The sequence below is a fragment of the Bactrocera dorsalis genome, chromosome 2 (genome assembly GCF_023373825.1).
Source record: "Bactrocera dorsalis isolate Fly_Bdor chromosome 2, ASM2337382v1, whole genome shotgun sequence".
NCBI lineage: Eukaryota > Metazoa > Arthropoda > Insecta > Diptera > Tephritidae > Bactrocera > Bactrocera dorsalis.
Genome location: NC_064304.1, coordinates 56,967,702 through 56,994,952, shown reverse-complemented (window position 1 = coordinate 56,994,952; position 27,251 = coordinate 56,967,702). Strand labels below are relative to the sequence as shown.

Sequence of the window (27,251 nt, the reverse complement as noted above, 5' to 3'; positions counted from 1 at the left end):
CAGTGTTTAAAAAACTGCAGCAAGTTTCATTTCATGTGATTTTGCTTCTGCTATTGCTTCTGAAGAAAACAGAAGTCGCAGTCGAAGCAAAAGCAGAAAACGATCGCCGACGAAAAGCGAATCAGCAGCAGCAGACGCCGTGTAAAAAGTTTTGATTTTGCTTTGCTGCTGCTTTCGATTCTGCAAGTCGCTGCATGACGGAGTCGAGACTGCTGTCGAGATTTACTTTGCTGCTTATGCTGTTTGTTGCTCCCCCTGTATTCTAATAAATTAAACAGTTTAACAATTTGTTTTTTTTTTATTTCACTTTTTTCATAAAATACAATATTATTCAAAATAAACTTTCAAAATCCTCGTCATCTTGAAAAACAGATAAGTTATCAATCGCTGAGTCCAGAAAGCTTGGATTCAATTTGACCAGCAGTATATTCTCTAGTACTTCCTGACTTAGTCGATTTCGGTAATCAGTAAGTACAAGTCTTAACGTCGAAAATGCTCGTTCAATCGTCACCTGTTAGAAAAAATTTGTATTTATGAAACTGTGAACATTAATTTATTACAACATTTCGTCGGCTTAACGTGCAAAGGTGCTAAGTGCCATTTTTGAATTATTAAATAAAACAAAAAAAAACTGAATAAAAAGTGAAGTTCAAAATTTTTTTTTATTTTTCTAACGCAGCTTTGTCAACTGTGATATTTCATTTAAGTACAAAAAAAAAATATAATAAAAAATTTAATGAGCGCCTTTATATAGGCTTTTTTGAATTTAGCACATTTTCTGGAGTTATTTGCACTTGGATGTATTGGACTTAGCACATTTTCGAAAAAGAAATATTGTAGTTTTTTTTGCAAATGGCGTATTTTATTATCACAAAAAAATATTATACCGTCTTACTTCGTTGCTGTCGTTTAAAGGAATACATAAGTACTTAAATGGAAAATCTTTGTTTAAGCCTTAAACTTTAAGGTATCACAAAAAGTTAATATATCAGTTCAGTCTTAATTCATTGCTGTTTGGAAATTATAAATTAAGCAAAACAAAAAAATATATTAAAAATTAAGAAGATATCACTCATGTGGCAGATCGTCATAATATTGATGGTAGTCTCTTGGCAAACAAGTTTTTAAATATTGCAAATCTGCGTATTTTCTTGCTGTTAATTTTCTTCTTTCTTGGTGAAGCTGTGGCAAATTAGACCAATCCGTTGGCACAACACTTCTGTCCACTCTTTGTTGTAAATAGCTCCATGGCTCGAGAAAACTCAATTTATAAAATATTTCCCTTTTCGCACGAATATCGGTGACTTTTGATTCACCCTTTCCGCGACCAGGACGAATTGTTTTTAAAAATTGTATGCCCTTGAAACATTTGAAAAAAGTATGATCCCAATACTCTACCATATAAGGTGTAGGTTTCTTTCGAGCATTCTGACATATTTGAATATACTCTGCTGGAACATTAACAATAATTTTCGTAGCCGCTGCATTCGCGGTAAGATTTGGAATTATTTTATTCTCGATGAAGTACACCCAAAAGCTAGCAAATTCTTCGGCAGATAATCCACCTTCTACTTCGTTCCATATGAAGCAATGAGCATCATGATTTATCAAATTGTAAAACACCAAATTGTGGACTTGCAACTTCGTGTGGTAATAAAGTAGAGGTGGAGAAACATCGATGTTCACGGGCATCGATTTTTTCGATGTTTTTAGCGAAAACATCGATGAAACATCGACATTTTAAATAAAAAAAATTAGCAGTTATTTTAGTTTATTTGAACTATATTTTTATTTGTGATGTTTAAAAATTAAAAGTCAATTTTTCAACAAAAAATATACATTTTATTAATCACTTATCAAATAAAAAAGAAAACGAAAAACAAATTAAAATAAAATTGTTTATGATATTCATGTTCCACTTCTTTGGTATATTTTCCTATATACATGGTCTAAAGAAAATATTAGTTCTTTAAGATATTGTGCTATCCCTACTATACTATTGCTTATTTTACTATCCTTACATACTATCCTTACTTACTATCCCGAACTCTACTATATACATATATTTACTTATTATTTACATGTTTGTTTTTGTTTAAGAAGAGGGGCTTATCGACAACGGTCGATGATAGCCGCGTGCGACGCTCACTTATAAGTTGTCCAGCTTTACTGAAAACTCTTTCAGATTCGCACGAAGATGCGGGAGCGCAGAAGTATTTTTTAGCTAACGTTTTAAACGTGTCGCCATCTGTAGTAATCTAAATTATAATTAACACAATAAATTGGAAAAAATATGTTATTGCATAATTTCTTACCTGCCAGTACGCAAGAGGGTCACATTTTTCCGGCTGGTTCTCCTTTTCAAGAGGCTGTCTCATAAGGATAATGGCATCTGCCCAGGAAGAGTGCACCTTGTTTTGGCTTTTGACTTGTAGAAATGAAAATCGGCTTGGTTCCTGTGTTGGTGATGTTGGCGGATGTAGTGGGTTTGCAGGTAGTTGTGTAAACAGTTCATGCTGCACAGCTTTGACACCTTCTTCCGCATTAAAGGGATTACAAAATCCGTGTTTCTTAAATCGGGGATCTAGTATGGTAGCAATTCGTGGTATTGTGCGTGTTTCATAGCTTGCGAGCCTCTTGGTAAGACTAAACTTGATGGTCGTCAATATGTTTTTTCCTTTTTCTGTGTTGACTTTAATATTGTTTATTTTATGATTCAGTTCACATATGACAGGGATAATTATGGACGCCGATACTTTTGTCTTTGTAAACACAGAAAGCGTCGCCTCTTCGAAGGGGGATAGCAACTCGGAAATATCATTTAAAATATCCACTTCTGCAGCTGAAAACGGCAATGGAGCGCCACGAGAAGATACCAAAGCTAATGTAATAAATTCGTTTGTCTTCAGTATGCGCTTAATCATTTCATATGCGCTGTTCCAGCGAGTTGGCATTTCTTGCAGAAGAGAATGCGGATTGTCCCCCTGAGCTTCCTTAAATTTCGAATATGCGATCTGGCTTCTCTTAAAAAAGCCAACTACCGACTTACATTTTGTAAGAATTACGTCGAAATCGGGCAATTTTAGAACATCTTGCACAATAAGGTTGATTGTGTGCGCTACACAAGGCAAGTGCTTATACTCAAGCAACTCACATGCTTTTAGCATCTTCGCATCATTGTCAGTCACAACACAAACAACCTTATTCGCGACACCTCAATCATCAAGCACGTCCTTTAGTGTTTCAGAAATATTAATAGCATTGTGATTGGTAGTGTCAAGAAGTTGCCTTGTTGCTAAAATTGCCGACTCCAACGTAAAACTATTTAAAACAAAATGGCACGTAACTGTAATGTAACCTTCGTTTGCTTTGGATGTCCACAAGTCAGACGTTATGGCCACAAAATCAATATCGTTAAGTACAGACTGGAGTTTATTCTTAAGAGACTCATATTGAGATGGAAGCACTACGTCGCGCAGGTGTGACCTACTAGGTAACCTGTAGCGGGGGTCCATTTCTTTCATGAGCTCTTTAAATCCGTCGTCCTCCACACAAGAAAAAGGTTGAACATCGACAGCAATCATGTTCATGACCTTACTGTCTAGGAGACGTTTTCGATTGGAGTAATTTTCATAAAAGGAAACCGATTTTCCAACAAACTTTTCTAAGATGTTTGGTTTCTGTGCACTTCCCCCAACTTTAAGCCGATCAGCATGAACGTGCTTTAAGTGGTCCATTAGATTTGTTGTGTTTCCACACGTCTTTATTGGTTTACCACAGTAATTGCATATCCCATGCGTTTTTTCGCTGTTTCTTTTAAAATGATCCCAAGCTATAGAAACATCACGCCTCCTCTCCTTTTGATCCTCATCAGGCTTTGGCTGTTCGCTTGCTGTTCCTGTAAGAATTAAACTGTATTAATGCCTATTCAATGCAAAAGCAAAAATGCATGTGAATGTGCATGTGCTTTTCTGCAGAAATTCATCTACAATGCTTTTCTGAAGATAAATTCGGATATTTAGTACTTACTTTTCATAAACCTGTCCATGTTTGAGTAGAATCGCATTCACGCCAACACCACCAACAAGTATAACTAAAATAATAATATTCTGTTAATAATTTATAATGAGATTAAATGATATATGTACTTACAATTTGACTGTCTTCCTCTATGTGCCTTAGAGATGGAAAAACATCGATTTTGCCCAGCTAAGCATCGATGTCTACGATGTTCGCATCGATGTTTCTCCACCTCTATAATAAAGGCTGCTTACTTAGGATTTTGGTGCCATTAAGACAGCTTGCAGATCAATATTAAACACGAAGGCTTCTTCGATTTTGTCCTTTTGTTTCTCTTCCCTAGCTTCATGTTTTTTTGCTTGGTGAAGATTGTAGACGTCATCCAAAATATCTGCCACGGTATGTCACGCACAGACTTCACACTGATTTTTTTTAGGGAAGAATAGACCAAGCTTTTGATCCGCTAAGGCGTTATAAAATGCTGAAATAGAGAGGGGGGGTTTTCCATGTGCATTACACCAATCCTCTACGTAAAATTCGAAGAGTTGTTTTTTTGACGACCATTCTGGCAAAAGATATTTTTTTTGAGTTGTTGCACGGCAGTAATGTGATTCCATGGTTGGCAGAGAATTGAAAAACGAATTTAGAGATTTACGTGCAATGCTACAATTTTGTTGTGGTGCGTTCTGTGTAGTGTTTCTTGAAATCGTAGGCTGCTTAACCCAATTTAGCACCGTACGTCTGCCAATGCTAAGAATGTTCAAGAAGAATTTTCTGTAAACTTTAACACTTTTTTGCTCGACTCTTACATGGTATTGAAATGTTCGACTCCTTCTGCTCTTGTGTTTATCTTCGCGATTTCGCATTCTTGCAGGAGTTGTATACTTGAATCAATCATTTGCGTCATTGCCATAATTGCTGCAATGCTCGTTACTGCGATTCCGCTTCGTCGATTGCCGCTTCGTCAACCCCAAGTATCACAAAAAAACATCTAAGCGAAGTGTCGAATAACACAGCAGCTATACCGTGTTACCTAGCAAAAAACACAAATCACACTTTAGGCAGCAATCACATTGTCATGTGGACTTAGCCCGCGCGATTTGACAGTTGCGGACTTAACACTTTTGCACACCACTGCCCAAAATAGCTTTAAAATAAAGTAAACCAATTTTTTTTTTGTAGCTGATGTGTTTTATATTTATCTATCGAATCTCTTCAAAATATCAATTTCGACCATAAGTGGACTTAGCACCTTTGCACGTTAAGCCGACGATTTGTATATACATATGTACCTGAGTTGGTGGTACAGCAAAGCAAACATTACTTAGTGCATATAGCTCTTGGCCAGTGCACTGCTTTCCTTTCCAAAATGTGAGAACGTCTGCATCGATTCTTTGGAAAGACGTCGAATGTACTACTGACTTCCGTTTGGATCCCTTGCTCTAAGTAAGCGTTTAACAATTCATCTTCTTCATCAAAAAAATGGTTCACAGATTGATGTGAGCCCGAATTTGGTGTTGAGCATAACTGTCCAGTAGAATTTATGTCATTTATTCTGTCCCATATCGATGTTAAATGATTCACTGCATCACTTTTTGTTGTGGTGTTAGAGTATGTTGGAAACGAGGATCCAAAAACAAACACGAAATGAGAAATTTATTATTTAACTAGCGGGCCCGGTGCCTGCTTCGCACGGCAAAACAAAATAAGAAAAGAAACACACTTGTTTTTAATAAAGTTGGTTTTGTTCCCTATTATTCAACTCAGAGAACGTATAATATAGAGAAGGTTCAACTACGGACAAGCGTGTGAACTGTCAAGAGCCATGAATTTTCTATTAGTGGATTTCACCACTTTTGGCTCGGCAGGAGAAATTTTAACAGAAATAAGTGAACAGAGCTGAGAATTCAGTGAAAATTATGCTCTGAAATATACATTGCTTTTACATACGCATGTTGGCCTTTTGGCTTATATTTTTATACGTTTATATGCTATCATATCAATTGATATGAATATCTTTTTGCGATTTTTTGTGAATTCATGCAAAATTGATAACATTTAATAATAACGTTATCAACGCTATGCTATTTTCAAGGTAATATTTTAGTTAATGTCCAAATAAAAGCTAATTTTTAAATATTTCTTATCTTTGATAATATTACATAATTTCGTATGCATGTATGTATGTATATATGCTATAAGTATATATGAAATATTATCGGAATATCCTAAAAACATAATATATTATAATAAAATTATATTTAATCACACCTCTTATCATTTAAAACTTTCATACGCATCTATCCTGCAGATATGTATGCAAGTACAAATCAATTTCAAATCAAGATATTATCATTTATCAGTAATATAAAAAGCGCGCGCTTCTCTATATTTACGTACACACATATGTATGTATGTGCGTATGACATTCTCACACAAATAATATATGTATGTATGCGTACGCATGTAAATCAAAAAATACAAACATTCTTCTGGAAAAACAACAATAGTTTCAAAAATCATTATACGTACATACCTACAATATGAGTACACATGTAAACATGTGCGTATAACATTCCCACACAAACAATGCATACACAACATACATACTTACATGCGTTCACATGTGGATATGTCACCCGAAAAATTACAAATATTGTTCTACAAAAACGACAATCGTTTGAAAAAGCATCAGAAACCAATATGGCAGCCAAATTGCCGACGTCAAAATTTATAGTAAATTACACAACAACAAAGTTTTCATTCATGAACGCAAACGTACTTTCAAAAAGCATATTCGATTCATTCATAAAAGCAGATGCCATTACATCTCCCCGAGCATGCCGTGCCTACAATCGTCTTTTCGCGACGATTTCAAAAGCTAAAATTCATAAATTGAATATATTTCTGAAATTTTATGGAAAAAAATGACAACCCCGCAAATATATATCTAGAATAAAATTGCCACCATAGTTTATTTGTCGATTTTCAATTTCAAACATTTTTCAAAGAAAATATTCAATATTCCTCTGATTTATGTGTACAGTCAATCCCGGCTAAGTAGTACTCCGCTTAAATGAAAATCAAATCCCTCCCTCATCACTCTTTACAGCCTATATTATATTTTGATGCATTTCACGGGCTTTCTTTTTTTAAATACATAGAAATTATTGTTTTAAGTACCACTCGCTTAAGTATCCACACTCGCTTATGTACCATAATATATTTTTAATTATAACAAACCACAAAAATCTGTATGTTTGATTGTGGCACGTAACCGGGATTGACTGTACTTGGCATGGAATGTATGTATGCAAATATGTAAAGAAGACATATTGACTTGCGCGTGCCACGTTGTACACGAATAGGGGTTGATTTTGCGCTTGCTCATATGCGATGTGTGTTTGTAAAAGTGTGTATGCTTCTGTTGAAACAAATATATGTATGTATGTATGTATGAAAGCTCACACACAAACATTCATATTTACGCTGGTTTGTAGGCAAAGCTGTACAGCGGCAAGGGAAGCTTATTTAAGAAATTTTTTGAAGTAAAGAATATTTAAATACTTTAGTATTACATATACTAATATATAAATATATCAATTAAATACATTAAATACATTGTACAAGTCTTTACATTTCAATATCGACTAGTTTGATAAAAAAAATTGTGTGATGCTTGTTTGTTTTAACATTGATTCCTTGGATTTGAAATTTTCATTTTCAAAGTGACTCTCGATATTTTTAACCTGCTGAAAAACTGCATAGTCATTTTTTGCAAATTGTTTCAAGCGCGCAACAAGTTTTAAAGCCTCATCATTTGATGTTATGGGGTCACTTATTTCTTCTGAAGGTTCATCTTCTGAATCACTTAAGTCTATAGTATCATCTGGTTGGTCAAATTGAATTTCTATATTGTTGTCCTCAGTGAAAACATTTTGATCTATTTGGAGGAAACCTTCGAAATCATTTGCCTAGTCCTTCCTGAAGCCTAGCATAGACTGCCAGTGAGGCAGAACTTGTATCGCCAATTTTAGTTATCAAGTGTTTTAAAACTAAGCTTCTATACAAAGTTTTAAAATTTTGGATTATACCTTGATCAAGGGGTTGGCTAACTGCCGTTGTATTTGGTGGCAAGAAACAAATTTTTATGTTGGTCAAGTCTAATTTCTTTGGATGAGAAGCCGCGTTATCTAGAAACAAGATAATTTTTCGATTCTGGGCTTTCATTCTTCGATTGAACTGCTGCATCCATTCGCTCATCACTTCTCGAGTCATCCATGCTTTTTTATTAGACTTTCAATCCACTGGAAGTTTTGCAATTGGAACATGTTTAAAGGATCGAGGACGGACTGCTTTCCCTATAGCCAAAAGCGGCTCCTTATCTCCAGCCATATTAGCACACAACAAAATTGTGAGTCTTTCCTTTGATAGCTTACCTCCCATACATTTTTCAGATTTAAAAGCGAGGGTTTTGTCCGGTAAGACACGAAAGAAAAGCCCACTCTCATCGGCGTTGTAAATGTCTTCAGGCTTGTACCCATTCAACAGAGTTTGCAGCTTTGTCTGAAACTGTTCGACATCATCCTGATTCACATCTGCAGCTTCACCAGATATGCATTTGAAGGAAACATTATTCCTTAATCGCCATTTATTTAGCCATCCATCCGAAGCTTTAAAATTAGGTACACCCAGTTTTCCTGCAATTTCCATTGCCTTTGCTTTCAAAATGGGACCAGAAATCGGAATTTTTTGACTTCTAGCCTTAGCGAACCAATGAAAACACATCCTGTCTATTTCCGAGCCGCCTTCTTTAAGGAAACTTCGCTTTTGGTGAATATTAGATCCAGACTCCCATTTAGAACGAATTTTTTCTTTATTTTTATTAATTTCAGCAGCTTGCGTTTTGCCAATATTGAACCTTTTAAAGCAAAGGAAACGTGTACCTACAAGTTAAATTTTGGACTCACCATACTTTACCTTTTTGCAATTCCGCGTACTGATAACTTTTCTTTTTCGAAAACATTAATAATTTGCATTTTCTCTTTAATAGAAAGTAGCTTCTTTTTCGGTGCCATATTACTACCAACTTTGAATGCAACCACTCGCATGCAACTTACTTGACAAACTGAGAAGAAAACCACATTTTACTTGACACGCACGGCTTGAATGTGTGCATACATGTTAAAAGGGGAATCCCCTATTTAATTTTTATAATGAACAACAAAGCTTGAATGTGTGCATGCATGTTAAAAGGGGAATCCCCTATTTAATTTTTATAATGAACAACAAAGCTTGCTTGCGATGTTTTTGAGTTTTGTCCGTTTGTGAGACATTTTTTCATGGAAATGGCTTGAAATACAGTGTCCGCGTCCGGTTATTAGAGCGTCCGTTTATTGGAATGATATTTGTATGAAAAAATTATTGAAAAACCTGTGTACACAAAATTTGTCCGGTTATTGGAGCTGTCCGGTTATAAGGACTGTCCGTCTTGGGGAATTTCACTGTATACATATTTACATACATACATAGTTGTGTGTAGACAAATTTACAAACATAATGCGAATGATTCTTTCAAATTTGTTGACATGAACACAAAATTACATACATATGTGAATATTTGAATTTTATGCGTGCGGTTTTTTAAAATCTGTACACATAGTAGTTATGTATATGCATATGACTTTTAAGATTTTATCAAAACTTCAAATGCCCAAAGTAAATAAATACCTACATATGTATGTATGTATGTATATAAATATATAACTTAAAAAACGTACATATATTAAGTGTAAATATATTAATTAAATATTTAAGTAATAATACAAATATGACTTAATTATACATTTCAACAGATTTATTGGAATTCATCATTATAGTAGTCAAATTGCACTTACATACATACATACATACATATATACATACATATGAGCCTTGTTATCAAATATATGAAGAATATCCATAGTCGCTTGCGCATTGTAAATATGAGAATCTGTAAGCGTACATTGAAACTAGCATCACTTTTCTCATTTAACACTGAAAATGCTCAATTCTGCTATTTCCGATGCTTCTGTTAAATATTGGTGAAATCCACTAAAAGAAAACTCAACCCCTCCTTTTGTGGTGAAATCCACTAATAGAAAACTCAACTCCTCCAAAAAGAGGAACATTTTGACAATCGGCACACCCTGAACCTTCTCTATATTATACGTTCTCTGTTCAACTTTTAATTCTAGTTTCTTACAATCTTATGCCCGGTTTCACAGTACATACTTAAGTTGTGCCTAAATAAAATCTTAGCTAAGCATTGTTGCAAACTGAGCAGTCGTTTGCGTTTCACAGTCAATGCTTAATTTCAATAAAATTTTATTACAGCAAATCCCGCTTAAGTGCCACACCTAACGATGTCAGGTTTTTGTGGCACTTAAGCGGGAGTGGCATTTAAAAGAAACCCGCTTAAGTGCCATATGGTACTTACGAAGATTTCGTTTATGAACTTTTCTAAAAAGCTGCATAGATATATTTTTGATTAAATCAATTTTATTGATTATAATTTACAAAAATTAATAAAAAAAAGAACGAAAAAGAAAACAATTTAACAAAGAGACCTTTCTTGAGATCAAAGCTTTTAAAATTAAATTATTAATTCAAGTTTACATATGGGTAGGTACATACATTTTATGTACTTATCTTCTTATTTATATGTAATAAAGTAGTTTCGCTTCAATTTAAAAAAAGAAGTCAGCAATTTTTTTCTGACGAAGATTTTGAAATTTCTTTTTGAAAAGCTTTTCTTCCAAAGTTTCAATTTCTTCGGCGTCAATATTGTTGTAATCTACAAACTTCTTAATAAGGCTAAGAGCACTTAAAGTTTCAGCAAAGGAAGGCGGGTCAGTTACGGCATCAACTGCAGATTCTTCTGATGATTCAACATCAGCCTCATTTAATACATCTTTTACTATTTCCTCATCAGTAAGAACACCAAAGCAATCAATGCACTGTCGCACGCAACGTATTCATCAAAGTTATGTATTTCAATAGGGACATCTACTATTTCCTCGATATGGTCGAACGAAATATCTTCCACTTGAAATCCAGCCTACAAAACGAAATTCAAGAATTTTAAATTAAATACATACCTGCAATATTTTGCTTTTCATAGTTCAAACATAATTATTAAGAGCTAAACTTACTTTTTGAAAGCAATTTCTTATGGTATCGCTTTTAACAAGCCACCATGCCCGTTTAATAAAATTAAGGGCATCAAGTATTGAAATCGATGTTATAAATTGTTTAATTGACAAGCCGTTCTCTATGGCAAGTATTTGTTTTCGAACCATTATCTGTCTGAAATAAACTTTAAAGCAGTGTATTATCCCTTGGTCGAGAGGCTGCAACAGTGATGTCGTGTTTGGTGGCAAAAATGTAATCTTTACATTCTCAACATTCAAACCATTAACTTTATGGCAGGCTGCGTTGTCAACTATTAATAACACCTTTCGCTTTTGCTTTCCCATTTCATTGTCAAATTCCTTCATTATCATTGACCACAAAGATCCTGTCATCCAAGCTTTGTTCTGGGAATAGTACGGCAGCGGCACAACTTTTCCCTTAAAACACCTCGGGTTTTTCGACTTTCCAATTGCAAAAACTTTTTTGAAGGTTCCATCTGAATTACATAAAAATAACAGAGTCAGGCGGGCCTTTTGTGCCTTACCGCCCACAGCCTTGTCTCCTCCTTTACACAACGTTCCGCTTGGAAGAGCCTTGTAAAAAAGACCATTTTCATCCGCATTAAATATATCGCCTGGCTCGTAGTCCTTTATTAAGGTATTTAAAACTTCATTGCGGTAGTTTTCCGCCGCCGTATTTTTTTAAATTTAATATTTTCACGTCGCTGCCAACGCCACATCCAACCAGCAGTTGGCTCAAAGTCGCAGCCCATTTTAAGTGCGAATTCCTTTGCCTTTTGTGCAATTTGAGCTCCACAAATTGTCGCATTCAACGATCGCATCTAGTTGAACCATTTTAATAAAGCTTCCTCTACTTTATCGCATGTACCAAAACGCAATCGTTTGCGTTTTAAATTAGTTTTCGAGGCAGCCGCCTCAATTTCTTCGCGCTTCCTCCATATTCGATGGATGATTGAAATGTCCACCTTGAACTTTTTTGCCACATCAGCCTTCGGCTTTCCTTCGTGTTCAATAAAATTTATTGCTTCCAACTTTTGTTTTATAGTCAAAGCAGTTACTATTTTGCGCGTTTTACCAGGCATTTTCCTGTATCTTTCAAACTTACAACGATGCAAATGACAAAAGCGAAAATTTTTGACACGTAGATAGCGAAGATCGATTAATACAAATGCTCGATAAGAAAAGCACTTATCTATATTGCCATATTTTAAGATTTTACAGGAATATTTTTCGATTTTATAATTTTAAATTTAAAGTGGCACTTAAGAGGGGGAAACTTAATCCAAATTTTTTAATGAAGCACGAAATTTAGTGGCCGCTAAGCGGGATTGGCACTTAACCGAGTGGTACTTAAACGGGGAAATTTCTATACATTTTTTCGAAAAAATGTTCGAAGCAGTAAAATACAGGTACTTAAGCGGGAATGGCAGTTAAGCGTGGAGGCACTTAAGCGCGATTTACTGTATATTATATTGCAACGTTATGTTTTACAAATGTCATTCATAAAAATATGTTTGAAATATTTAAATTATAACAGTGATTAAAATTTCCCACCATGCAAAGGTAAATAAAAACAAATTTTAATGCGGAACTCTAAACTCTGCAAATTACGTTTACCCATTTTTGTTCACACAACTGTACAATTCCGATATGAAATAAACTTCCACCATAAAATTTGTGTACAATGTCAGTATTGCCGCAACCACTCTGCGATGAACATCAAGTTACGGAGGAATGTAATTCATTTTTTTCGCAATTTTTCTCAACTTGTTATGCCCTTCTCTCCGTAAACTGATATTCCCCTCATCAAGCACCCGTGCGCACTTTGCTAACTTTGCGGGCTAAAAATGTGCCCAGTTTCGTTTCGTACTGTTTCCATTATGGTATCACATGCGTGTCTCTGTTCTGGATTCAATTTACGCAAATTCAAGTTTATAAATGTGGTCAACTCATTCAAATCATATTGTTTTTCAGGATTTATTTCGTTTGGATGCATCATGCATTGGCTGCCAAACCCAATTGTGTCAATGTTTTATTTGCAATTAACAAACAAATATCTTCAATGATAATCAATGCCTCATTAAACATTTCAAGTGTAATAATTAAATAGTGCTTTCCTGCAATTCGGCGCATTCGATGCAAAATGTCTTCGGACATAAAATCCTTAAAATTTTCCCATAATTGCAGTGGATCAGATGGAAAACATGTTGCAATAATAATAGCAAATAATGTTCGTATTTGATGAGGAGAACCTGTTGCTGATGCATCCCTAAGTGTCGCATCCCAGTGATTATCATCTTCCAGTAAATGCAATTCCTGACATGCTTGACGAAAAGTATGACACCGTTACCTCTTTTCAAACTCAAAAAAGATGTAGGCCCACGAACATGAATCAATAATAGACGCAAATAAAAACATTCAGCATGACTGGGATGCACTGATAAAGACGTCCAATGACATCACTTTCAAAAATGCCAGCATAACCTTGAACTGGTCTTCCTTGCTTACGTCTGTTCCATTTCTTTCCAGATGCATTCCAAGTGTAATATGTTGGTACTTGTGAATAAAGCAATGTTTTAGCAAATTGATCATTTTGACACAATTCGAATCAATTGATGGTGGTCGCTCTACAATTTGCTGTGCAGTATCAACTGTGAATTATACACGTTGTCCCTTTTGTAAGGGACAAATGAATGACTGTCGGATTTCGATCATGAATTGGGAACGATAATATTCTCCAAACTGCCTCATTGCTACGGATATACCTTCCCATATCATATTGTGTTATTTCATCATTTCGGTTCTCTGCAACACCAAACACAGCCAAGACGCTGCCTTTATTTACATACTTGCAGATATATTAAATCGATTTTGCAGAATTGCAATATTCTACATTGATATGAGATTTGAATGCTTTTGATAGTATTGGCGAAAAGGGGACAACCCACCTATTATGAACTGTAATATCTAGATTATTGACTCGTAGACTTATTGATTTGCCATTATCATCTGTAATATGTAACATGGGTAACCATTTTTTCCATTAATTATCTCGGAAATCAAATCTCTGGGATACCGCATCGTGCATTTCCCCCCTTTCATACATGGCCAATTAATATTTAGAACACCACATGGTCTATGAATCATACTTTTTGTAACAAATCGATTTCCTGATCAGGAATTTCTGATGATGTCATCTATTTGATCGCTTGTTATTTTGTTGACTAACCATACAAAAATATGGGCATGTGGTAATCCTCTTTTGCCATTCCACCGAATACATCCAACATCGAATTCGCCGAAAACTTGATGTTTAACAATAAAATCCATCAATGACTTCAGCTTCTGTCTAAATACTCGTCCAGTTATGTCATGACGGTCTGTAGAAGATTGCCCTTCATATAAATATTGCTTTATTTCGTCCCATTGTGGATTACATGTATGTAAATGTAATACACAAATCTGGTCGACCATACAAACGAACATAGCAAATGGCATCTTGTGCATATTCATGCATGTGCCTTGGACTGCCTGTGTAACTTGCTGGTAAAATAACAACTTGTCCAACATTATCAACATTTCCATCATTATTGATTGCATCGGGGAGATGTACATATGTATATACTCTTCTGATCGCAACTTCCGATGATTGAATTGAGTAAAGTTCAAACGCTCTGTTTCTATCTTTGCATACATGTCTACGACATATTGATGAAAGAGTCTCCGACATTTCAAAATATGATTTTCCTGATTTTGTCGCATCATAATTTTATGTGCATAACCACAAACTTATGCAAACTGTAATCAATTGCGTGATTATATCTAAATCCAGCACCAACAACAACAAACAACATTAACGTAGATTTGTGCGGCACGCCTTTGAACATTTTGATTAATACTTGACGGCCTACGATCTGAACCCGATCTTGCAACACGTTCTCTTGTATTTGCAATCTCCAGTTCTCGCTGTTCTTGCGATTGATTTTCCCTTTCGTTTGATATATTTTGCGTTCTACGCGACCGACGTCCAATGTCAGCTCTTGCTCTTCGTGGCATTTTTAGAAGAAACTAAACTAAAGATAATAAAGAACTTCAGTAATAAATTGATGAAATCCAGCAAATTCTGGACTCGAAAAGCTGAAAATGTGTCAAAATTCAATTAAAAATTGGCCAAAAAATCGAAATAATTTTTGTCTTACCGTTCGGAAGCGAAAATGAAACGTTCGAGATCGTCTGCACTCGAAAAGCACCAAAAAGTGACGAAAAGACACGAAAATCTGCTGAAAATGTGACAAAATTCAATTAAAAATTGGCCAAAAAATCCAAGTAATTTTTAGCTCACTGATCGGACATTAAACAAAAAAACTTCACTCAATTTTTTAATTTTTTTCACAAAATATCAAATTTGTGATTATGTCACTTGTAACAATCAGAACACTTGTTTAGCAAAACAAATGATTTTTATCTCAGTAATCATTGTTTTTTTTAATTTTGTTTAACAAAATATTCAAATTAAAACGATGATTATAACGAAAATTAATTTATTTTTATCAAAATACTCACCAAACAATGCGAAGAAATTAATATTTTCAAAAATCGATTATGATAAGATCAATCACCAATGACGTTCTAAGAGAAAAGAGAAATGATAACAAATTGCTCTTTGCATCACTCCGTCCAATGGTCTCCAATACACAAACGACCAAAATGTATTCAATACTAATGAATGCTGTATGCGGTACAAAAAAAAGCCTGCGGCAAAAACACACTCACTTCACATACGCACCGCACACACATGCGTTATCGGATTTCAACCGAAATTCATATAAACCATATATGGACCACTGCCTACGTAGTGTGTAAGTTTGGTTGAAATCGTACGACGTGTTTATGATTAGTTCGCCGACGTACATATACGGACTTATTTTTATATACATATATAGATAATATTTTCGATCGCCTTTCTATAGAGCTCAGAATCTTTTCGCCAATCGTTCTTGTCATATCGTGAGTTGCATCATTTACAATTTTTTCTGTGCAAATTTTTAATTTTAGCCATTGGGCGTAAAAATTTCCATAATTTTTTTATTGTTTTCTGCAATGGACTGAAAACTAAGCAATAGTTTTCAATAAAATCCCACAACGATGCATCCACTTCAAAATTGTCTTCTTCGATTTTGTTTTCAGTTGACTCAATTTCAGTTAATTCATCTCTAGCCACTAACAAATCCTTTACCATCGTGTAGGTGGATCCCCATCTGGTCGGACAATCTAGTTGCGGCATTTTTAGCTGTTTAAGCTCGAATATTTCGCGAAATCCATTTGAAGTTTTTTATAAATTTCGTCATGTTGCGACAATTAAATAGGTATTTCAACATATCCGACGATTTGGTAACATCGAGAGCAACCAGTTGAGCTGTATGTGCAGCACAACGACAAACTTGAATATTCTCTATTAACACGTTTGGCACGTTTTCAATATTTTCAGTTATTTTTAAATATTCATCGTTTGAACAATATTCATCGTCCTCGCCAAGATTTTCATCGAAAACAAATGATAATATATTTGTTGTCTTAAGCATGTTGGCACCATTGTCAGATGTAATTGACACTATTTGGCTTAAGTTTATATTATATTTATTTAGTACTTTTAGCACTTCAGCGGCGAGAATTTTGGCCGTGCTCGATCCAACACCTTTAAGCTCTACCATGCCCAATATAAGGGATTTTATTTGAGCTGAACTAATATACTGGGCACTTATGCCAAAAATGTTTCTTGCCAGCCGTGTGGCACTGTCTATTTTTAGAGACAATAATTTATTTGCCACTTCAGTGGTTATATGCACTTTTACATTGCTTGCCACTGTTATTGATATTTCGTATATTTTCCGAATTTAAAACATTGAAAGGAATGGTGTCTTCTGTCACCAATCCAATATATGCTTTTATTTGCTTTTTATTCACTTCAATTTTGATTTTTTTTCTAATATTTTTTTCAATTTTATGGAGGAGTTTGACGACGACGACGCTTCTGACTGTTCAACACTTGCAGCATTTAAATTTATTTTGTGTAAATTAAGTAAATGAGTTTTTAAATTTGAAAGTCTATTATTTTTTAGTTTATTTTTCCATGTTTTACATTTAGCTATGCCTTCATCAACATTATTCTCGAAATACATCCAAATATCACTTTGCGCCATAGTTAAACAATTAATTATTTTATCATTTACGAAATGCCGTCGGAAATAAAACTTTCGTCGGTATATATACGAAAATGAGAGGTAGGTAGCTTAAATCTTTTATGTGGAAAATAAAAAAAGGATTAAGATCCTTTTTTTTACAAATATTTCTGGAAAAATAAGAATTCATATTTTTGGACTACTATATAATAATTGTGGCATAAAATTTATATACCAATTGAAATAATAAATTTAAAATGCGCAATAACATTTTGATTTATGCTTGTATAAGTTTATTAAATTTAAGACTTCGCTCATTCCCAACCCAATTTTTTGAAAAAATGTTATTTCGAACATGTACTTTATTTTTATAATGTAACACTGATGCACAAGAAACAAGAATCATACAGTATACGTAGAAAAATTCAGACGCGACAGTAGTCTCTACAGTAGACGCGACTTGCAGAATCGAAATTTTCAAACGGCGACTGCTGCTGCTGGCGACTTGCAGAAATCGAGCAGTTGCAAAGCAAAATCAAAACTTTTTACACGGCGTCTGCTGCTGCTGATTCGCTTTTCGTCGGCAATCGTTTTCTGCTTTTGCTCCGACTGCGACTTCTGTTTTCTTCAGAAGCAAAAGCAGAAGCAACTGTTCATTTTAAGAAGTCGCTCGCAGTCGAAGCAGTGAAAAGCAAAAATATAGCGACTTCTGCTATTTCGACTGCAGTTTTTAAACACTGATTTTATCACTTATCAATATATTACATGTGCGCGCATTGATCTGCATGTTCATACATTCATATATACTTATATGTACATATATTTGTATACATTGCCAAACAAATAATGCACAAGCATATAAACATACATATGCGTACATATATGAATATGTCACCAACAAAAAATTGAAACATTGTTCTACAAAAACAACAATCGTCTAAATAGTAGAAGCATCACAAGTCAATATGGCAGCCAAATCGGCGAAGAACAAATGTAGTAAATTTTACAACAAAAACGATTTCATTCATAAACGCAGGCGCAAATTCCACAAGCGACCTCGCCTCATTCATAAAAACAGAGCGTCTTTTCGCGACGATGGCAAAAGCTAAAAATCATAAATTAAACAACTTTCTGATGTTTCTTCACAGAAAGAAGTGAGAAAAGTGGCAACAACGCAGTTGTCGATTTATAATATTTGTCCACTCCAAAATATTTTTCCGTGACTCGCAAAAATCTGCGTCGATATGTATGCAAGTTCATACATATTCATACATATTTACGCTAGATTGTAGGCGGAGCTTTTACAGCGGCAAGGGAAGCAGTAACAATCGGCGATCGTTCGTAAGTTTCTTTCGCGTCTCGTCGCGTCAGTGCTTCGACAGCTTGATGTGCTGAACACATAGAACGTGACAGACTGCAAGCGCCATCTGAATCTGATATTGAAATACACACATTCTTAAGAACACAGTTATTTAGACAGTTGCACAACTATATAACTGTGGCAGATGTCGCTTGCAGTCTGCCCCGCTCAATGTGTTCAGCACTTAACTCTTTGACAAAACGCCTGTTTCGGCCATTGGTTGACCGTGACAACGGAGATGCGAGAGTTAATTTATTTACTCGTTATGAATAAAATAAATATATAATTTTAAGTCAGCCAATGAGATTGGTTCTGACTGATCCTTTATTTGTATAATATTTCAACGTATACACATGTACTACAATATTGAATATATTACACTTATCTGTACAAGTGTTACAAGTGGTAACTTGTTACTCGGCAATCGATAATGGTAAAGTGACCTCGAGGCTATTGTTCCAGTTGCTTATATAGGCTATGCTTATCGCTGCTCATACTATTGAGATGCTAGTTGTTTACTAGTAAATAACTATTTGGGTTGTTATTGTTTGTTGTACTGATAGTGCGCTTCTATTGTTCTAAGATAAAGTTGTTTTGATGATTTTTCTTTAATGTTTACTGAAAGATAAGGTTGTGGTTAAATGTTAAAGTATTAACTCTCCCCTCTCTTGCGAAAAGTAGATTTCCTGATCTATACTTGAATCTTGAGTAGATAAGTCATTCCTACACGTTCTATGGTAGCGTTGTAGTTTCTCAGATATTCAGTTTTTTGATAAATTGTATATAGTTTGAATATTACAAATATACTTAATCCTAGGACTACAAGTACTCCTATAGTTATGAACATATTCTTGATTGGGTGTTCTTCAAATGGTATTAAAAATTTGTTTAATTTTTTAATGTTGTCAAATTGTCATGTCGTTTTCTGATTTCAATATTTCAAGAATGTGAATTCTTTCGTTTCCATTAGCTATAATACATATAATCTTTAATTTCTTGTTCCTGGTTGTGGAATACTTCTGAGTCAATAATAATTGTTTCATTAAATTGTATTAAATTCAATCCTTCAATTGATTTTCCGTTTAAAATATGTTTTCCTTGTAATACGACATTACCATGTCCTCAATCTATAATAGGTGCGTTATTTTCTTGGATAACATTACAATGGGCTTCGTAACCTTTGATCATTGTATTGTACAATTGTCATTAGGTTCTTGTTTACAAATATATTTACTTAAATTTAGATGCTAATATTATTTTATCTCCACATTTACTTACGATTTTATTCATATCCAAAATGCCCTGACGATAGCATAATGGAGTAACTTTGTATGTTGTGCATTTCTTTTCAATGACTGGATATTTATAAATTACAATGAAAGTGTCGTCTAATCTACCTACATGCGTGTCTGCATATTCGAGTATGTCAATAACCGGTATACTAGTGTGTCCCTTTCCTAATATCCTTTCAATCTCGTCCGTATTTATTGCTGCTGAATAAAAATTTCCGTTCTTCGTGAAATTAATTGTCATAGTTAAGTCAAATAACTCCTTGTATAATTCCTGCAATACAACTTTTTGTTTAATTGTCTTAATATTAAATGTTTTCATCATTATTTCAAAGTTGGAATTAATTTGTCTTTATTTGTTATTATTTTCAATTATGTCGTTGAGTATTGTTTTAATTTCAATCAGGTCGACGTGGTCTGGGACTCCTGTGATAAATTTCCAAATCGATCCTAAGAAATCAAGAGATCTTGAGCGTCTGGCTCGTCCATTATTCAGTAGTTGTTTTCTGAGGATTTCTATTCTGTTGAACAATGCTGTTTCTGTTGCGTCTTCACTAGGCATCTCTCCTTTATGTTCGGCGATTTTGTAGTATGGTTTAAGTATTTTGCTTAAGTTCGTCATATGGAATAGGTACTCATGTTCTTAATACAAAAATGATGGGTCAGTCTCGGTTAACACGTACTTGCGATTGTAAGTCGGTTATTTCCTGAGCTAAGGATGTTGCTAGGATTAATGTTAGCGTTATCATCATCATTGTTTCTGAGGTTGTCCTTGTGTACGATCTTCCCCTCCGTTGTTAAAATTGTGTCCTCACGATTCTCTTGTACGGTTTTCTTCAAATAGCGTGGATTTGTTTTATTTCGTCGGTTTTGTTTCACATAAACTGTTTGTCCTGTTTTATGATCCTTTTGTGTTCGTTTTTTATTGTGGTATGATAGCATATACTCCTGCTTATTTTCGATCAGTTCTTTTATTCCTTCAGTCTAGCTCCTTTCAAAAAATAATTCGATAGATTTCCTTTTTGTGACGGAATGTATTGTCCTATTGTATTCCTTGATTGCGTTGAATAGGTCTTCAGTCGCAGTTGATTTATTTTGTTTAATGAGAATTCTAGTAATTTCCAGAATGGTTGAATGCAGCCGTTCAACTTGAGCGTTCGATGTTGAATGGTTTGCTGCGGTCATTGAATGTTCAATATATAGCCGTTGGAATAGAGCTTTTGATGCTATGCTATTAAATATAGTCTCGTTATCAGTCATTAGTTTATTACAAAATGGGAATATTTGTATGAGTACTTCCTCTAATATTTTGTAGAATTCTCTTTTGTCGTTTAATTTTCTCATATATGCGTATTTTGAGAATCTATCTATACATGAGAGATACATTGTTTTATCGATTTCAAATATGTCCATTTGTATTTGTGTGCCTATACCTTCAGGTATGGGTGATTTTGCATAAACTTGTTTTGTTGGGTGGCGTTCGTATTTGTTCTCTTTACAAATGCTACAATTTCTAGTTAGTCGGATTACATCATTTTTTATATTTGGCCAATAGCAAGTTTCTAGTATCTCTAATGTATTATTTTTTGCGTTTCTGTGTGCTCTTTCATGCGTATGTTTAATTATATTTTCTCTATCCTCTTCACTCGTAATGTCCTTTAATAGATTTTGACAAAAAATCTTTTTCTCTATATTAAATGAAGAGTTTATAATATCATGAATTTCATACCAGGTTTCTAGTGTAGTGTGAAATGCGGTCGTGATATTGGGTTTGATAATTTTCGTTAGTGTATCTATCAAGTCTTGTGATGTGACGTAATTAACATAAAATCTCTCGTGGTTTGCAAAAATTGTTGCTCTTTCTAATGCATTTTGTTCACATTTTTTTATCACAATTTGTGTTTTAAATTGGTTCAGTGGAGCGCTGACATCTTTAATTCTGATTGACGAGGATGATTCCTGCGAGTGTATTGAGTCGTTCGTTGTTACGTTTACTTGACGGCTGAGTGCGTCTGCTACTACATTTAAATCTCCTTTAATATATTTAATTTTTGCTCCGTATTCTTCTATAAAAATTTTCCATCGTTTTAATTTTGAATTTGGGTTGTCCTCTGATATTGAAAAAATTAGGGATTGATGATCGGTGTAAATAGTAGTATTACTAGTGAGACCATACAGATAATTCCTAAGTTTCTTCAGTGCCCAAACGATTGCTAACATTTCTTTTTCGTTTGTTGAGTAATTCTGTTCAGTTCGCGTTAATGTACGTGAAATGAATGCTATAGGTTTCTTGCCTTGTGACAATACAGCTCCAATCGCATGATTGCTTGCGTCTGTAGTCAAATCAAATCCTTTTCCAAAATCTGGTTGGAATAATTCTATTTGTTCTTTTAGTTTATTTTTTAGTGTTTCAACTGCTTTAAGTGCTTCGTCATCTAATTTTACATGTACTGAGCTACTTTTATTCATTGAAATATTACCATTCTCTCCTCGTAGGTAGAGTCTTAATGGTTTGGTTATGGATGCAAATCCTTTTATAAATTTTCTATAATATGAGGTCATTCCCAAGAAAGATCTTAAGTCTTTCAAATTTGTAGGGGTTTTGTACCTATCTATAGCTTCTATTTTTCCTGGATCTACTGTAATTCTACCGTTTTTAATTATATGTCCTAAAAATTCTGTCTGTCTTTGAAAAAATTTTGACTTTTCATCCGAGATTTTCATATTGGCTGCGTGTAAAGTGTGTATTATATTGGTGATATCTTTCATATGTTGTTCAGGGTTAGCTGAATATATTAGGACATCATCTATATACACGTATGCGCATACTCCTATGAATGGTCTGAGGATGTCGTCAACGCATCTTTGAAAGATCGACGGTGCGTTTTTCAGTCCAAATGGTAGTCGTAGAAATTCATATTTGGCGTTATTTATTGAAAATGCTGTTTTTTCCCTGTCTTCTTTTTTTATTTTAATTTGATGAAATCCTGATTCTAAATCTAACGTCGTGAAGTATTGTGCTTCTCCTAGGTTTTGGAGCATCATGGTGATGTCCGGAATGGGATATCTATCAGCGATTGTTTGCGCATTTAACTTCTGGAAGTCAATAACCATGCGTCTTTTTGGGTTGCCTTGCTCGTCATTCCCTTTTTTAGAAACTGTCCATATGGGTGAATTGTACGGGCTTTTGCTTGGCTGTATTATTTCATTATCTAATAATTTTTTTATTTCAGTTTCTACAAATGCTCTATCCGCTTGGGGGTATGGATACTGTCTGACCCAAATAGGATTATTGGTTTCTGTTCTGATTTCTGCCTCTACTGTAGTTACGTAGGGTAATGTTTTACTCTGGTCATTTCTTTTCATTAATTCAGTTATTTCTTTTTTATACATTTCTTCTCCTATCATATAATTTATTCTTGTTAATTTATTCTTTTTCACAATTAATACATTTCTTTCGGTATCTATCATTGCTTTCATTTGCTTTAAACCTTTAATTCCTATCAAGAAATCGAAATCTTGTAAGGTATCGAGTTCTAAAAATTCCATACTGAATCCTATTATATTCACTTTCTTTTTATATTTAATTAATGATTTACCGTGTAAAGTAGCGGCTTGTTTTTTACTTTCTACTTCTATCCTTTTTGCGTGAGGGAATTTTGGATTAACATAATTTTCTTCTGCACCACTATCAATTAAAATATACACTGAGTTACCTTCTTCTGTGGTCCTTACAAGCGTTGGTAACCCATGCCTTAGAATAAAAAATATTCTTCCTGTTCGTATTCTGTATTTGATTGTTGATCGTGTGTAATTTGGTTGATCCGTTGATTCTTCGGTTGTATATTAGCATGACTTGTATTATCTCGTTCTCGTTTGTATCCCAATGCACCTGCTACTTTCTTAAATGGATTTTGATAATTCTGTCGAGGCTGCGGATTTCGTGGTGGTTGTTGCTGATTCTTGTTGTAACCTTGTCTCGTTGGTCTACGGAATATGGTAGATGAATCGATATCCATTGGTTCAACTGGGGGTTGTTGTTGATAAGAATAATTATTCTGATGATGATTGCTGAAATTATGATTCTGATGATGGTTGTATCGTGGAATGTACTCGAGGTTCTGATGGCGTGAATCATGTTGCATTGTACGGGCGATACTGTAGGCATCTGCTAATGTTGTGCAGGCTCGTGCATAGATGGCATTCTTGATAGCTACACTTCTCAGTCCAGTGACGAATGTTCTGATTGCTTTAGCTTGGATTTCTTGTGTCAATACTTGGATTATTCGTTCTTCCTTGTGTGTCATCTCAATCTTGGATAGCACTGCATTCAATGCTTGGTTCAGATTGTCATAATATACATGCAGTGGTAGTTCTTTTTGATGTATTTTCATCATATCTTCCTCCAGAACGTATATTGGTCGTTTGTCGGCATAGGAATCGTCTAGCCTATCGATGATGTCTTGGAAGTTTCTCTTTACGTTGTGGTTGATCAGGATCTGTACTGCTTTGCCAGTAATTTTTCCTCTGATCATTATTAATGCTTGGGCATATATATTATGTCCTTCGAATTGTCGTATGTCTTCCATTAATGTGGTTGCTACTTTCCTCCAATTCCTGTATTCGTTGTAATCACCATTAAATTCTGTTAGTGTTTTAAACATATTCAGATCCACTTCTTCTGGTCTGGTGTAAGAACATATTTGTTCTGTTCGTCGTGGAATGGTTGCACTTCTTCCTAATTGTAGTTCGGATAACTGTCGTTGCAGATCGGCGACTACGTGGGTTAATGCAATTAAATTTGCTTGTTCTGTCATCTTGCTGATTTATTTGCTGATTTATTTTGCTAAAGATCGGTCTCCAGTTGTATTCTTGGAGCGCTGCTTGATATGGTATTCTTTCTATGAAAGCGTGTTGTTTGCCAAAGATGGTATATTGGTCCTTTACTTTCAATTTGTTGTCGTATTAGGATTTTTATGTAAATCCCTTTTGATTGACGTTGTGTGGAATGATGCACTAGTAAACTTCTTTTTTTGTTTCCAGGGACTAGGTTCTTCCCTTTCAGGCAGACTGACTAAGGATATTATTGATGATCCTTTTTTGTTGCTGCCCCACATTGGGCGCCAGTTAATTTATTTATGAATAAAATAAATATATAATTTTAAGTCAGCCAATGAGATTGGTTCTGACACGTGGGATTTCAGACATGGTGTCAAAGAGAAAGATGCTCAGTATGCTTTGACATTTCATCATGAATAGACTTACTAACGAGCAACGCTTGCAAATCATTGAATTTTATTACCAAAATCAGTGTTCGGTTCGAAATGTGTTTCGCGCGCGTGTTTTGTTCAGCGATGAGGCTCATTTCTGGTTGAATGGCTACGTAAATAAGCAAAATTGCCGCATTTGGGGTGAAGAGCAACCAGAAGCCGTTCAAGAACTGCCCATGCATCCCGAAAAATGCACTGTTTGGTGTGGTTTGTACGCTGGTGGAATCATTGGACCGTATTTTTTCAAAGATGCTGTTGGACGCAACGTTACGGTGAATGGCGATCGCTATCGTTCGATGCTAACAAACTTTTTGTTGCCAAAAATGGAAGAACTGAACTTAGTTGACATGTGGTTTCAACAAGATGGCGCTACATGCCACACAGCTCGCGATTCTATGGCCATTTTGAGGGAAAACTTCGGACAACAATTCATCTCAAGAAATGGACCCGTAAGTTGGCCACCAAGATCATGCGATTTAACGCCTTTAGACTATTTTTTGTGGGGCTACGTCAAGTCTAAAGTCTACAGAAATAAGCCAGCAACTATTCCAGCTTTGGAAGACAACATTTCCGAAGAAATTCGGGCTATTCCGGCCGAAATGCTCGAAAAAGTTGCCCAAAATTGGACTTTCCGAATGGACCACCTAAGACGCAGCCGCGGTCAACATTTAAATGAAATTATCTTCAAAAAGTAAATGTCATGAACCAATCTAACGTTTCAAATAAAGAACCGATGAGATTTTGCAAATTTTATGCGTTTTTTTTTTTTTAAAAAGTTATCAAGCTCTTAAAAAATCACCCTATACATATATGCCATAGAAATGCTATTGGTGCAAATATGGAAATGATAACGAAATAATGCGAATATGCATATTTCATGAAGGTCATAAATTTTCTTTGAAGTAATGAAGTTCATTTGACACATCCTCACTTTGTAATAGTCGAAATTAATATCACTTTTTTGAAATAATTTAAAAATTAAAAAATATTATTAAATTACGTTTTACCTAATTTGTCACGATTTTGTACAAAAATTAAATTTTTTATAATTTTTCTGAAAAAAATGGTTCATATGATACAAGATAATCACGCATACATATGTGACTCAGAGAATGCTTTTTACATTTTTTGTGTGACTTTGTATATTTTTCTTCAAAGCATTTCTCTTTATTCATTCTCGCATGAATTCAGTCGTTTTACATATATTACTGCTAGAGAACATGCTCATTTCTGCTAAATAGCAGCGGGAATTGTGAAATTCCGTGTCATAATCTTATAAGTTCTGTTAGCCGTCCAATCGAACATCATACAGAATTCAATTTGCACCTTCTCTATGTTTTATCTTTATGAGCTTTATCAGCTGCAGTACATCGTGTATTAATACTTATAGCTGGCCTCTAAGCTACCGGGGGATCGGCAGGTCGCGGATAGCCGGACGGCCTGTAGTAGCAGGTTAGTTGCGAAATAACTTTAAACGAATAAGCAATCCCCGACGATGAGCGACACGAGTGGAGGATGCGGTAAAAAGCTAGCAGATCCGTTGAAGCTCCTGTGACTGTGGCGAACCGATACCACCTCTTAGAAATATGTGTCCCCCCTCAACACGCATAGGCGTGATGAGTAATACAAAAATCCAGGAGCGACGGAAACATAGTGGACGGCTTCCTGGTCAGCGTCTGTTCACCAGGTTAGATGCGGCTGTTAAAAAATCTTAAGTTGACCGGTACACAGCGTGACGCACTGGGAGTCCCTTGAAACCTTAACAACGACTTCTCTGTTGTTAATGTGAAAAGGGTGATGTGAGCTTGCTCTATCGAGGTGTTAACCACGCTGTCTTCCTGTAACCAGCCCCTTCGGGCTCTGGTCAAAAAGTGTGCATAGCCTGCGTTGCCCCGGGCGAGCGCCGGTCCGTCCGTGTTTTCGGGGACTGGTAAAGCGAA

At 35.0% G+C, this 27,251-nt stretch overlaps 3 protein-coding genes across 6 annotated transcripts in view; all 3 read right to left on the bottom strand.

Moving 5' to 3' along the window:
- Window positions 1-27,251, bottom strand: part of LOC105234165 (abnormal spindle-like microcephaly-associated protein homolog) — a 347,510-nt gene that overhangs the window by 283,518 nt on the left and 36,741 nt on the right. The gene's annotated exons all lie outside the window — the stretch shown is intronic.
- On the bottom strand, window positions 527-9,670 carry LOC125776341 (E3 SUMO-protein ligase ZBED1-like). 3 transcript variants are annotated; one of them, XM_049448090.1, is made up of 5 exons: window positions 9,001-9,670; window positions 4,153-8,941; window positions 4,030-4,093; window positions 2,316-3,898; window positions 527-2,258 (listed from the first exon to the last, which is right to left on the bottom strand). In XM_049448090.1, exons 4-5 carry the CDS (start codon window positions 3,165-3,167, stop codon window positions 2,067-2,069), a joined length of 1,044 nt encoding a protein of 347 aa, XP_049304047.1. In that variant the 5' UTR covers window positions 3,168-3,898; window positions 4,030-4,093; window positions 4,153-8,941; window positions 9,001-9,670; the 3' UTR covers window positions 527-2,066. The 3 variants fall into 3 exon arrangements, with proteins under 3 accessions (XP_049304047.1, XP_049304048.1, XP_049304049.1); XM_049448091.1 differs by having other exon boundaries at window positions 4,153-9,670; XM_049448092.1 differs by having other exon boundaries at window positions 4,030-9,670.
- On the bottom strand, window positions 9,869-12,744 carry LOC125776375 (tigger transposable element-derived protein 6-like). Its single transcript, XM_049448130.1, has 2 exons — window positions 11,214-12,744; window positions 9,869-11,119 (listed from the first exon to the last, which is right to left on the bottom strand). The coding sequence occupies exons 1-2, from the start codon at window positions 11,583-11,585 to the stop codon at window positions 10,979-10,981; spliced, it is 513 nt and encodes a 170-aa protein (XP_049304087.1). The 5' UTR covers window positions 11,586-12,744; the 3' UTR covers window positions 9,869-10,978.

Coding starts and splice junctions, on each gene's coding strand:
- LOC125776341 (XM_049448092.1), bottom strand. CDS start 3,167: ATGCTAAAAGCATGTGAGTTGCTTGAGTATAAGCACTTGCCTTGTGTA. Junction 2,259..2,315: donor ACCCTCTTGCGTACTGGCAG/GTAAGAAATTAT, acceptor ATTATAATTTAG/ATTACTACAGATGGCGACAC.
- LOC125776375 (XM_049448130.1), bottom strand. CDS start 11,585: ATGACAGGATCTTTGTGGTCAATGATAATGAAGGAATTTGACAATGAA. Junction 11,120..11,213: donor TAAGAAATTGCTTTCAAAAA/GTAAGTTTAGCT, acceptor TTCGTTTTGTAG/GCTGGATTTCAAGTGGAAGA.